This window comes from Octopus bimaculoides, chromosome 13, assembly GCF_046866305.1.
Source record: "Octopus bimaculoides isolate indiv1 chromosome 13, ASM4686630v1, whole genome shotgun sequence".
NCBI classification, from domain to species: Eukaryota; Metazoa; Mollusca; class Cephalopoda; order Octopoda; family Octopodidae; genus Octopus; species Octopus bimaculoides.
Genome location: NC_142940.1, coordinates 13,634,474 through 13,646,973, shown reverse-complemented (window position 1 = coordinate 13,646,973; position 12,500 = coordinate 13,634,474). Strand labels below are relative to the sequence as shown.

Sequence of the window (12,500 nt, the reverse complement as noted above, 5' to 3'; positions counted from 1 at the left end):
CCACTACCACCACCAACAATAACAAAAATACCAACAACAACAGAAATAACATTATTAAGGTTATCAGTTTTTGTAGCATTTGTTTTTGTAATTGTTGTTGTTGTATAAACCAGCCGCCCTCTTAATAAATACTACAGCAATATTTAATGGACAATTTGAACTTATGCCAGTCTTTGCAGTGTTTCCAAGGAGTGAACTGTTTTGGAGATAGGATCTATAATTTATGGAGGAATTCTAACCATATAATCACAGATAAAGTTATAGGCACCAATAAATCATACACACTATTGATTTAGCATTACCATTTGTCCCATTTGGTTGTATGTGTTGTTAGTATTGATGTTGTTGTTGTTGGTGGTGGTGATTAGTGTTGCCTTTGGTGGTGTTAAAGCTGTTGCACATTCAACTAATATTTTGTTATTATATTTTGGCAATCACATTGTATGCATGCTGCAGACTGCTCATACTACAAGAATTTTCGGTGACAACAAACACAAAGCGTAGCTCTATGACCATCACCACTATTGTCGCTACGATTAATAATCGTTTGTAACATAGGCACACAACCTGAGATTTACTAAGACGATTACATGGAAGTCAATACTCAATGCTTCAATGGTACTTTTATTATTTCGACCCTGGAAGGATGAAAGGGTAAGTTGGTTGACACTAGTTAGACTTCAACTAAGAACGTAACGAACCGAAGGACCGTTGCAAATATCGCACAGTATTTTCACACCCGCGCTACTGATTTTACTAATCTACTGCCCACTGCTACTATAATATGAATAATAATCATTTTTAACCTAGACTTGGCCACAAATTTAAGTGGGGGGGGGAGTCAATTGTAATAATCCTGTTAATATACTGGTGTTTTTTTTTTAAGGGTGATAATGTGTGCACGCATGCAGTTCTTTGTTGAGAACATGATGGTACTATCTGATGCTTTCGATGGTTTTTAGGGCCCTATGCTGGTACGAGCATGTCCTCCATCTCCGCTAGATCATCCTACCAGAGGTTCATTCTCATTCGACGCAGCAGCTACGGCCTGGAAGGGGCCTCGTGACAAGCCCCGCATCAAATGGCTGTACGTGACTGACTAAAATCTCCGGGGTCTCGATGTCACCTCGGAGGATGCAGAGGAGCTACTACGTGGCTGCCAGCGATGGAGAGCACTGGTGGTCATGATTCAGCTCTAAGCATGATGACGCCTCTGGGGCCACTAGGTTGGAATGACCTCCAGCAAGCGCATGAAGTCAAGAATCCTAGGCGGCGAGGTGGCAGAACCGTTAGCGGTATTTCGTCCATCTTTTGGTCCTGAATTTAAATTCCACCGAGGTCAACTTTGCCTATCGTCTTCTCCGGATCGATAAACAGCCCTGAAATGATGATAGGAAAAGTACCAGGTGAGCACTGGAGTCGATGTAACCAACTTACCTCCTCACCCGAAATTGCTCACCTTGTGCCAAAATTTGAATTTAATATTCAGATACTAGGATGACGAAAGGGAAAGTAGAGTAGGAGCAAAGAGTGCAAACCATTTTGAGTCACACACTCTCAGACTATTACTTTTATAATCATAGCACTACTGCAACTACTAATAATATATTGTCAGTGATGATGATGTTAATAAGTGAAAACCGGATAGCTATTAAACTGCAGCTATAGGGTAGTGGTAATGATGATGGTCATGGTGATCCTACTGATGATTATAGCGATTATTATTATGATGGACATATGGAGTTTTTGTCGGCAGTGATAATGCAAAGCATTATGATGATGATGATGACGTTTATGGGAGTGTTGTTGGTGGTAACAATGAATTTCTTTGCATACAGCTACTTTCAGCCCTCATGCATGCTAAGTAGACTGACATATGACTTCGTTACAATCCAGAGATCAATAACCCCAGATATACTATACATTCGTCTAGTAGAGTACATTTCAACATGACGTGGTTAATCGTATGGGATCTAAAGTGGCAACCATTACTGTAGCAGATGTTGTATTTTCTAGTTGTTGTTGATAATGATGATGATAATAATAATGCCAATTGGGAAGAAGGGGAATGAGGGGGCACAAGAGATGGTAGGTGGTGATTATGGAAATGGAGTTGGGGGGTTGGTGATATGATACGTCTTCGGTAATATATTTATTTGTTTTACATTAAATTCATCGCCGACACAGAATACGGGATACAATAAATCATTAAAATGATACATGGAGTAGGAGGGTGAGGAGGAGAGGTTGGACTATTAGCTTCAGAAGAAAGCACCTCTAGCAGCATCGGACAAGCTGTAGCTATTGTACTGGCACGTGTAGTAACAAGTGTAGAATACTATGTTAGGTTATGACAACAGATAAAACCATATCCATGGTTTCCTCTCTCTGTTTTGTATGTGTTTCTGTACACACACACACACACACACACACACACACACACACACACACAATTATACGTGTGTGTGTGTATGCTTTTATTCTTCTACTTGTTTCAGTCATTTGACTGCAGCCATGCTGGAGCACCGCCCTTTGGTCGAAGAAATCGACCCGGGACTAATTCTTTGTAAGCCTGGTAATTATTCTATCGGTATTTTTTCCGAGCCGTTAAGTTACGGGGACGTAAAGCAGCATCAGTTGTCAAGCATTGGTGGGGGGGGGGGGCTTAGTAGAAACAAACACAATCACAAAGACACACACATAAATATCCATCCATCCATCTATCTATATATATATATACATATATATATATATATATATATATATATATATATATATATACACACAACGGACTTCGTTCCGTTTCCATCTACCAAATCCACTCAAGTCTTTGGTTGAGCCAAGGCTATACTAGAAGGCACCTGCCCAAGATGCTACGTAGTGGGACTGACCCCAGAACCACGTGGAAGACGTCTTTTCGTGGGGGTGGGGGTGGTCGGAAGAATTTGAAAACTTATCAATTTTTTCAATGCCCCTCCCCCACCTCCTCATTAAAGATTTTGGACGTCTTTCGTTTTGTCCTTTTTTTTTTTTTTTTGCACTACACACTTGTTTTTATGATGGGAGAAGCGTTGGGGAATTTTTAAAAAATGGGAAATCGGCGATCACCATTACAATCCCCACTTTATTTTCTAACAGAATATGAAACGTAATTTTAAAAACAATAGTGAAGCCATATTTTAATTTTTTTTCATTAAACCCGCCCCTCCATAAATTCTAAAATATCGAATTTCTTTCGAAATTTTTTTAATTATATTTCTAAAATACGGACAGTTCAAATCTGCAATTTATTTCTGTTCATAACTTCAAGATAATTTTCAGACGGAATTCTTTGATTTAAGGGAGGTTAAGTTGTTGTTTCTAGTACATTACACGACCATCTGGTATCTTCCTAGTTTCTTTGTCACTCTGACATGTATTGATGTTTTTCAATAGTTTAGTCCTCATAAATACATTTTTTTTTTTTTTTTTTTTAGAATCAAGTAGAGTTAGCCGCAGAAAAATTATTTCCCAGACATTTAACTGTTATTTCTAGCATATCGAGTTTTTTTGGTGAGGGCTCGATGGTTTTTCGTCGGCTGTTTCAGGAGAAGTCTACGCATCCGCAACCGAATATATCCCATACGTTAAACATCAGGTGTTTTTGCCTTTGGAAAGTAGAAAGGGGTAAGGAGGGCCGATAGAGAATGTTTTTTAAGACAATTTTAAATTATAAAGAAAAAAAGTTTTACATTCTTTCTGAATTTAGTTTTCAAGATTCCGTAAGTGAAATCGGGGGTTAAAACAAATATCATATTTTGGATGGTCATTCTCTCTTTCTCTCTCTCTCTCTTTCTCTCTCTCTCTCTTTCTCTCTCTCTCTCTTTCTCTCTAATAAACACTCGCACTGTATATTCGTTCTTCACTTTAATTAATTTTATCATTGTTATTGTTAACACTGACCATCCTGAAATACAACAATATATATATATATATATATATAGTACTGGCGTGTGTGTGGTCGCGTATGCGTGTCTCCGTAAGCGACTATATATATATATATATATATATATAACTAGATAGATAATCTATCGAGATAAATAGATAATTAAAGGAGGATAAGTATAAACATGGATATGCTAAATTTCAAAAAATTACTTACGTAACAAATACAACGTGGAGGCTTTCACCAACTGTATGTGTTTGCAGGCATCTTTGTCATTATGGTAAGGTGAACCTGAGAGAAATGAAAGAAGACAAATGCATTACAATCACATTCTAATCTAAATATTTAAGGTATTGTTTATTGTACTGTAAACCACACACGATCGTATGTGTAAACTCATTCATAGGTGCATGTGTACGGAAATAGGATGCACCAAGACAAATATCGATGAGTGTTTGTATATATTAATTTGTGTGTGTGAGAGTCTGTGTCTGCGTTTGTGAATTGATACGTATATATAATAAAAAAAAAATTGTATTATGTAGGCAGCAGTATGAAGTGGTCAGGTAGAGAACCCGAGACGCAAGATATGAATAATATTTAAGAGGAGAATTGAAGTAGGATCTTGTTCAAAACAGGGGCACCAGTTTTCATTAATGTTTTATGTAGTGTTTTTCGTACCGAAAGACTTTCAAACTTCGTATACTTATCTATTTTGTGTTATAGAACAGAAAAAAATTTTTGTATTCGAATTTATTTCGATAAATTCAACCAATCACTGACAAGTATTCAGCTGTTTACACTTACTCCTTTGGCCGTTTAAGCGGTGTAAAGCGTATTTAATCTCCATTTATAATTTCGTACAACATTTGCTTTTTTCATTTTCTTTCACGCGTATTTATTTCGTTAACATCTGCCTGAACTGTATGAAAGGTTTATTAGATACTGCCTAACCCTAACCCTACTGCCAATATGCTTCAGCCATTTTTTGACAAGAAAATAATACTTTTATCACCGCCAGAATCGTTTGCGAATCGTTTGTTTACGTAGTCAGCACTTAATGTAATCGACTGAATGGACGTCAGTCATTGGTTGAAATTACAGAAATACGACAACTTTAACATGAAATAACTTGCGATGTACGTTTTTTTGTTAAGAAGACTAAGAGAAAAAGATGTTTTATATGACACATTCTACCAGTGTCCCAAGTTTGAAAGTGGTTCGTTAAGAAAATACTGGTGCCCCCGTTTTGAACAGGATCCTTGAAGTAGGTTCAATACTTAATATAAAAACATATTCAGCCATAAATCGATGTATATCATTTAATAAAATATATCAATGCATCAGTCATTTAAATATTCAAACATATTAAAAATTTATGAATACATAAATACATACAAACATAATAGAAAAATCAAATCGAGGTATAAAAATGTTGATGTATAAAATTATATATAAATATCTTGACCTACTATCCAATTAAAAGAGAAAAAGCGATGTTAAAACCATTAAAGAATAAAAATATAACTCCGTACGAGAAAGTGAATAAATAAAGTTTTAAGCATGGAGGTTGGACTTTCCAATGAACAAATATAGGTAGTCCAGTTTAGATAATTAGCCAGTGGGGCTCCAACGGTCTGTTTCAGGAGTATAGTAATCTTTTTTCATAAATGTGTAATGGTGACTGTCTGTCTGTGTGTTTGGGATTATTCTAACTTCTCCCATTCCGTCCAACAGATTTTAATAATTTTAGCACACAGGTAGATCACATACCCTAAGGTTCAAGTAGTAGGGTTAAAATTATACTGGTAAAAGGCAGAAATCATCAAAATTCACTCGCAATAAATGATAGTTATTTGATGGGATCAAAATGTTTTACGATATTTCGCCATCTCTTTTCCATCTTTAAAGTTTCCACTTTTCTTGTTCGAGTTAAATGATCTTTGTTACATTCTCTGGTTTCGCTTTGAGATATATATATAATTTTTTTTTCTGCTACTCCTCCTGTTGGGTGATCACATTTAATAACTACAGTTTTGTGCGTGCACGGGTTGTAATTTTAGATAGATGTGTTTGCATGTGTGTGCCGCTATTGATACGCCAAACAACCACCCACAATTATGATTTGATACGCTCTTAACAATGATCTCTCTCTCTCTCTCTTACACTTTCTTCCGTACACACACACACATATATATATATATATATATACACTCACACACATACATGTGACATACCCACCTCATCAGAATATAGGTGACAGTCTCTGAACATCTGGTGTGGTGAACTTCTTATACAGCCAAGAAACTTTAAATTATGTAGAGCTGTGTCAAACAGTTATATATATACACACAAACACATAGTTTTCGCATAATGACCCTCCCTAGATACAACGAAACATATACACACACATATATATCGTCTTTGCATAACGACTCCCCCAAGACACAACAATATACATATATATAGTTTTTGCATAATGACTCTCCCTAGACACTATATATATATATATATATATATATATATATATATATATATATATATAATGTATGACAGACAGACAGACAAATGTGAATATTTACATTGACTGGTTAATAGTTACATCTACATATAAATACATACAACAGAAGCAATCAGACATACAAGCAAGCAGAGAGACAGATATTTATAACTAGCATATATGTAACTAAGTTAATCGTTCACTATGGATAATTTCATGCACTGTTTCCATGTGATGTTTGGCAAGAAATTCAGTTTTAGTTTTGTGTTGCTGTTGTTACTTTTTTTCATTTATTTGCCTTTTGTTTTGTTCTTCATCATTTATGCAATTTATTGGACGTGTTTAAATGTCGCAGATCATGTTATTTCGAAATAACGGAATTCATAGAGCCAGAAATAGTTACATCTTTGCTAATAGATATTCAAAGATATAGTTACGGATGAAATATTAGTTGTGATAAGGACAAATATATGCACATTGAAACAATTGAGCGTACGATGCGTTGTATATGCATGACGTTTTATGTAAATCGAACACAGTATAAAGAGAAATTGTATTAATGTAATAAAGACCTTTTGTGATATTTTCAACATTAAAGTTTAACAATAAATGAGGGAGCGACGAAGTTTAAATGTCTTGTGGTCATGGAAACCAACCGATAAGCAACTGGTCTGTAGCAATTAATCCCAAATAAATTATGGTTGTTATTGCTAACAAATTTCCGATGAACTGTATTGTTTTTTCAATCAACATCTAGCTTCATTTTAATCACTTCTCACTGACATAACAATCTCACCAATAAATATATATATATATATATATATATATGTGTGTGTGTTATTGGCCGTAGCCAATAGAATGTAGCTATTTTAAGGGTAGAGTCAAGAACAGCATACCCGTGTATCAACTGTATATGGACACTCGGTTATTTATTAGAGTATATATGAATTTGTTCTTCCTGTTAAGCATACTTTCACAAGTATAAACACGCTGGACGTACGTACAATCACACAAGAATATACTTCGGCATGCAGTCAACTGTTCACTCTAGGCTCAAGATCCAACTGCTTTTTAGACAAAGTCGTTTCGATAAAAGAACTGTTTCTCAAGGTGAGGTAACATTGAGTATTTTAATAGTTATATTTAAAATAAACCAACTTTTGTTTGCCTGGCATTTTCTGACAGTGGTTTTAACAAATAACTTTTTTTTCTTTTTCCCGTGTTTATGAAATCCTTTGCCAATCCTACACATCGCTCGAGAAAGGATCCTAACTAGTTTATAGAATAAGTTTGATAAGCGTTTACTTCTTTCTCCCAAAGCAGCTACCTTTGAGGCTAAATGTTAGGTTATATTTCGTTACACTACGTGGGTGAATGGGTGTCAAGAAGAACACTACTTTCAGAAGTGACCCATTTTTTTTATAGTGGAGCCATCATCACCACTTAACGACCACTTTTCCATGCTTGCATGGAGCAGACATAATTCGTTGACACAGATTTCTTTTTCGGTCGGAGAACCTTCTTGTCTTCAAACACCACTTGCTTCCAAGCACGGTAATACTTCCCCACGGCTGGACATAATTTTCGTGGCAAACTGGAAACGAACATCACTGGTATGACGGTGATAGTCGTTTACAACCATCACATGATATCAAAACAAATGAGCGCACACATATATATAGTACCAGTTTCTTGCAGTTTCCGTCTACCAAATCCACTCACAAGGCTTTAGTTGGTTTGGGACTGCAGGAAATGATGCTTGCTTAGGGTACTGCTCGGAAAAGAAACTTCTCAACCACACAGCCATACCTGCGCTTATATCGGATTATGGATAAAAAATAATTAAGAATTGTCATAAATTTGTGAGTGTACTAAGAATCTGTGAATGCAGAAGTATATTGAGAAACCATTAGTAAACTCATACGTAGGACATAAGATCCGCTCTTTCCGCTGCCGAAGTAAATATACTGAAAGTAAAACGAAAGTATGTCTTACTTTTAACTACTCGCTATGATTTTTACCTCGTGCTATACTGCGGTCACCAGAACGTGACTAAAAATTAATAGCATATACTCAGGAGAGTGGTATGCATATAAGGTTTACTGCTAACATTCCGTTTTAAATATTATAGTTGATGGTAAGGAAATATAACTGTCGAGAGTCACAGTAACTTGATATTACTGCGAACTTTAACGTTTTATTATTGTCAACAGTTGCATACACATGAAGACCGATAAAACATTTATCACTTTAGTTTTGTATGCAAATTATATGTCTCCTGTGGATGGCTTTTACAGAGATCTCCAGAAAATTTCATAAAAGACCAAAGGGAAATTCACAAATTAGATAATATTATTGTTCTACTTTCTGACTTATCAGAATAAGTGTTTAAGTTGTATATGTGCAAGAAGTATTCGAAAAGCAATATTGGTAAAGATTGCGGAATCGAAAAATGGTTTCGAAATTGAACCGACTAATGTCTGTGTAAAGTGAAACCAATAACTACTATTCTTCATAGATGAGACATTTAACACTTTCAGTCGATAGAGAATCCATTGCAGTGTCACTTGACTCAATAGATATCGCAGAAAAAATCTCCCTCCAATCACAGTGTACTCACTTGAAAATGGAGAAACTACATGGCAAGGATGTCTGTTATAATACCGCATTTACTTACATGAAAGGCGAACAAGCATATGAGACGCACCCACATTTCAGCAGCGCATATTCAGGAACAAAAAATGTGCATTAAGACTTATGGGAAGCCCAACATTACAGGGTAATTTATGAGACAGTTACTAAGAAACAAATGCGTGTTTTATATACCATTCAATAAGGTATGTATATATGCCTTCAAGAAAGAAGGGTAGGCCTGCTAACGATTCTGCCAGCTCACCGTGTTAATGATATTAATAATATTAACAGAAACAACAATATATTTATTGTGTCGTTTCTCAATGCGGAATGAACTTGTATCTAAAAGCAAAATCTTATCTACAGGACAAAACATTACAGTATGCGATGACATTAAAACTATCAATCCCTTTTGTTTCAGAGTGTAATATTTCACGGGAAATAAAATACATATCAATACAACATGGTCTATTGAATTGGATAACATTACCATAGCATAATTATTGACAAGTTATTGAATGCACTCCAATGGAAAATAGATATGAATGTGCATAGAGATACTTATAAGTGTGTGCATGTGTATGTTCATTTGTATTAATAGTCCGTTTCATTTCCAAATGAGAATACAGCGTGTTATCGAAAATAATTATATTGTTTATTCCTGCTGATGTAATAGATATTGGTCATTACAAAATTTAATACATATACATACAATTTCACAGACACTTATATTAATGTCGTATTTGTTGCTGTTGTTGTATGACCACCGTCAGGTCAGTGGGTTACCATGAGAATATGACACCAGGGGCAGACCTTAAATTTGACGCCTCTTAACCGCAGCCTATACAGGCTTATGTGTTGTGTGTGTGTTGGCACTCCGTCGCTTACGACGTCGAGGGTTCCAGTTGATCCGATCAACGGAACAACCTGCTCGTTAAATTAACGTGCCAGTGGCTGGGCACTCCACAGACACGTGTACCCTTAACGTAGTTCTCGGGGATATTCAGCGTGACACAGTGTGACAAGGCTGGCCCTTTGAAATACAGGTACAACAGAAACAGGAAGAAGAGTGATAGAAAGTTCTGGTGAAAGAGCACAGCAGGGTTCTACACCATCCCCAGCCGGAGCCACGTGGAGCTTTAGGTGTTTTCGCTCAATAAACACTCAAAACGACCGGTCTGGGAATCGAAACCGTGATCCTATTACCGCAGGTCCGCTACTCTAACCACTGGGCCATTGCGCCTTCACATACAGGCTTATACAGCATCGCATGGGGTGGAGCTCGACCTCACTCACCACCTTTGCTACGCATCCACCCCGACTCAGCCTCAACAGAAATTACTCATATCGTTTCGTTTTTTTTTAAAACAGTGAGGTTTGATAAGAAGGAAATTTAACTGCTATATCCAGCATGCAGAAGAACTGCGTAGATGATCCCATGTGGAATTACTGTTGATCGTTGATTGATAAAGTGGCAGTAGGATACTTCATTACAGTGTTCTGTATTAAAATGATATCTAAGTTACTACCAGTGAGACATTTGCAAACATTGCTACACTATTGGTTTTAATTTAATACTAAATTTTCATTAAAGTGTGATTGCCTTTGAAACACAACCGTTAATTTGTTTCGACAACATTTTATTACAAATTTGCTCTGATAATATTGTCAGAAGAAAGTAGTTGCGTTATTCACCAAAGGAATCGTTCATTTAATTATAATAATTTTCTGTCTTCAGTATATACTGCCACTGGGTAAATTTCTATAATGAAATAATGTAGAACATTCGGGAAAATAAAACTAGAGATTTGAAACGATAGCTTAAATTAAGGAGAAATAAATAAGGCTTTCCTCATGATTTGAGAAGTTTTTAACGTACCAGTTGACTTACACATCAATATCGTCTTTAACATGAAGCATATGATGTATTCGAATGTTATTGTTGAATTATATTGGTTTTACTTATTCAAATATTAAAAGCAAAAATGTCTATATTCTAAAAATGTATTTAGATACCGCGATAAAAAAAACTGATGCATAATAAAGAAGGCATAACAGGTTAATAAATACAGACACCATGCTATATAATGGCATATAAAATTATACAAGCAAGTGTCTGTGTGAAAATGTAGTTGTGAAGCAGCCGTTTACACACACACACACACACACACACACACACACACACATACACACACACACACACACACACACACACACACACACACACACACACACACACACACACACACACACACACAAATATACATGAATAAATATAATGATACAGTGACTGGATGTGTGTATAGGCTAAATGATATACATACCTATAACCATTTTGAAGAATGACCGAGCAATCAGTTCAATTTTCACGCATTGGTACTTTGATACACTGCAAAAGAAAATTTGAAAGAATTATTTGATTATCAAGCTTAAAATGTATTATATATATATATATATATATATATATATATATTCGGTAAATAATTATTGGCTTTAAGATTATAAGCATTCGCCGTCTATTGGCTTGAGAAAATAGTCTAACATTGGGACATATACGCCATCGACTGAAAAGAAAATGTGCTGAGAGTTTATATACCCCCAATATTAGACTATTTTCTTTAGCCAGTACACGGTGAAAGCTTATGAACTTGTACTATTATCCACAGAATGTTTACTCATCACCGGTTGAAAACTTCCTGGCTTTGGGGAAAAACAAATACAGGAGGATCAGTTAATTATGATTGTATTCAACATATTCCTCTCTGTTTCACACAATTATCGCAGCAGTCCTTCAGTTTTTCTAAGCACTGTAAGAAATCGTAAGGTTGGGCCTCCAATCAGGCCTTTCGCGATACCTTTAAAACCATGAACTTTTCAACACCCCTCGTTTGTGTGTGTGTGTGTGTGTGTATGCTATCAAATCTTTCTTACGAAATATATGGGCTGAAACTGAAGTGCTCGGAATATCCGGAACGAACGATAATTGAAACAAAGTGTAGGTCAAACATTCTTTTGCCACTTGTTGACTAAGACACTTTCTTACTGTTCTTTTATATAATCCATATATGTTTTACTTATTTACATCTCGTACATTTTTACCTTATTTACACCTAGAATATTCTTACATACTTTTAATCTATATTTCTGTCTATATATTTATATGTGGCATTTTCATCTATATAGATCTATTGATCTGCATTAAACTGTATTAATATACGTGTATTTTTCTTTTTAAATGTTTAAAATTTTGCATCTGGGAATTTGTTGATTGACCTACACTTCTGTTTCTTGATTTACCTTTTTAATTACACACACACACACACGGTATTATACAGTATATGTACAGTATACAGTTAACTCCGTAGCATTAAATACGGTGAGGCAATGATCTATTGTTCATTTTCAGTATCACACAAACACCAAATACTTTGGGACCGGAAG

At 35.6% G+C, this 12,500-nt stretch overlaps 1 protein-coding gene across 1 annotated transcript in view; it reads right to left on the bottom strand.

The window, feature by feature from the left end:
• LOC106873667 (uncharacterized) overlaps positions 1 to 12,500 on the bottom strand; it is a 673,033-nt gene that overhangs the window by 5,783 nt on the left and 654,750 nt on the right. Inside the window, exons 8-9 of the mRNA XM_089362059.1 lie at positions 11,384 to 11,448; positions 4,142 to 4,216 (exon numbers count right to left, since the gene is read on the bottom strand). Coding sequence (XP_089218185.1) covers positions 4,142 to 4,216; positions 11,384 to 11,448 — 140 coding nt within the window. The remainder of the gene's footprint in view (positions 1 to 4,141; positions 4,217 to 11,383; positions 11,449 to 12,500) is intronic.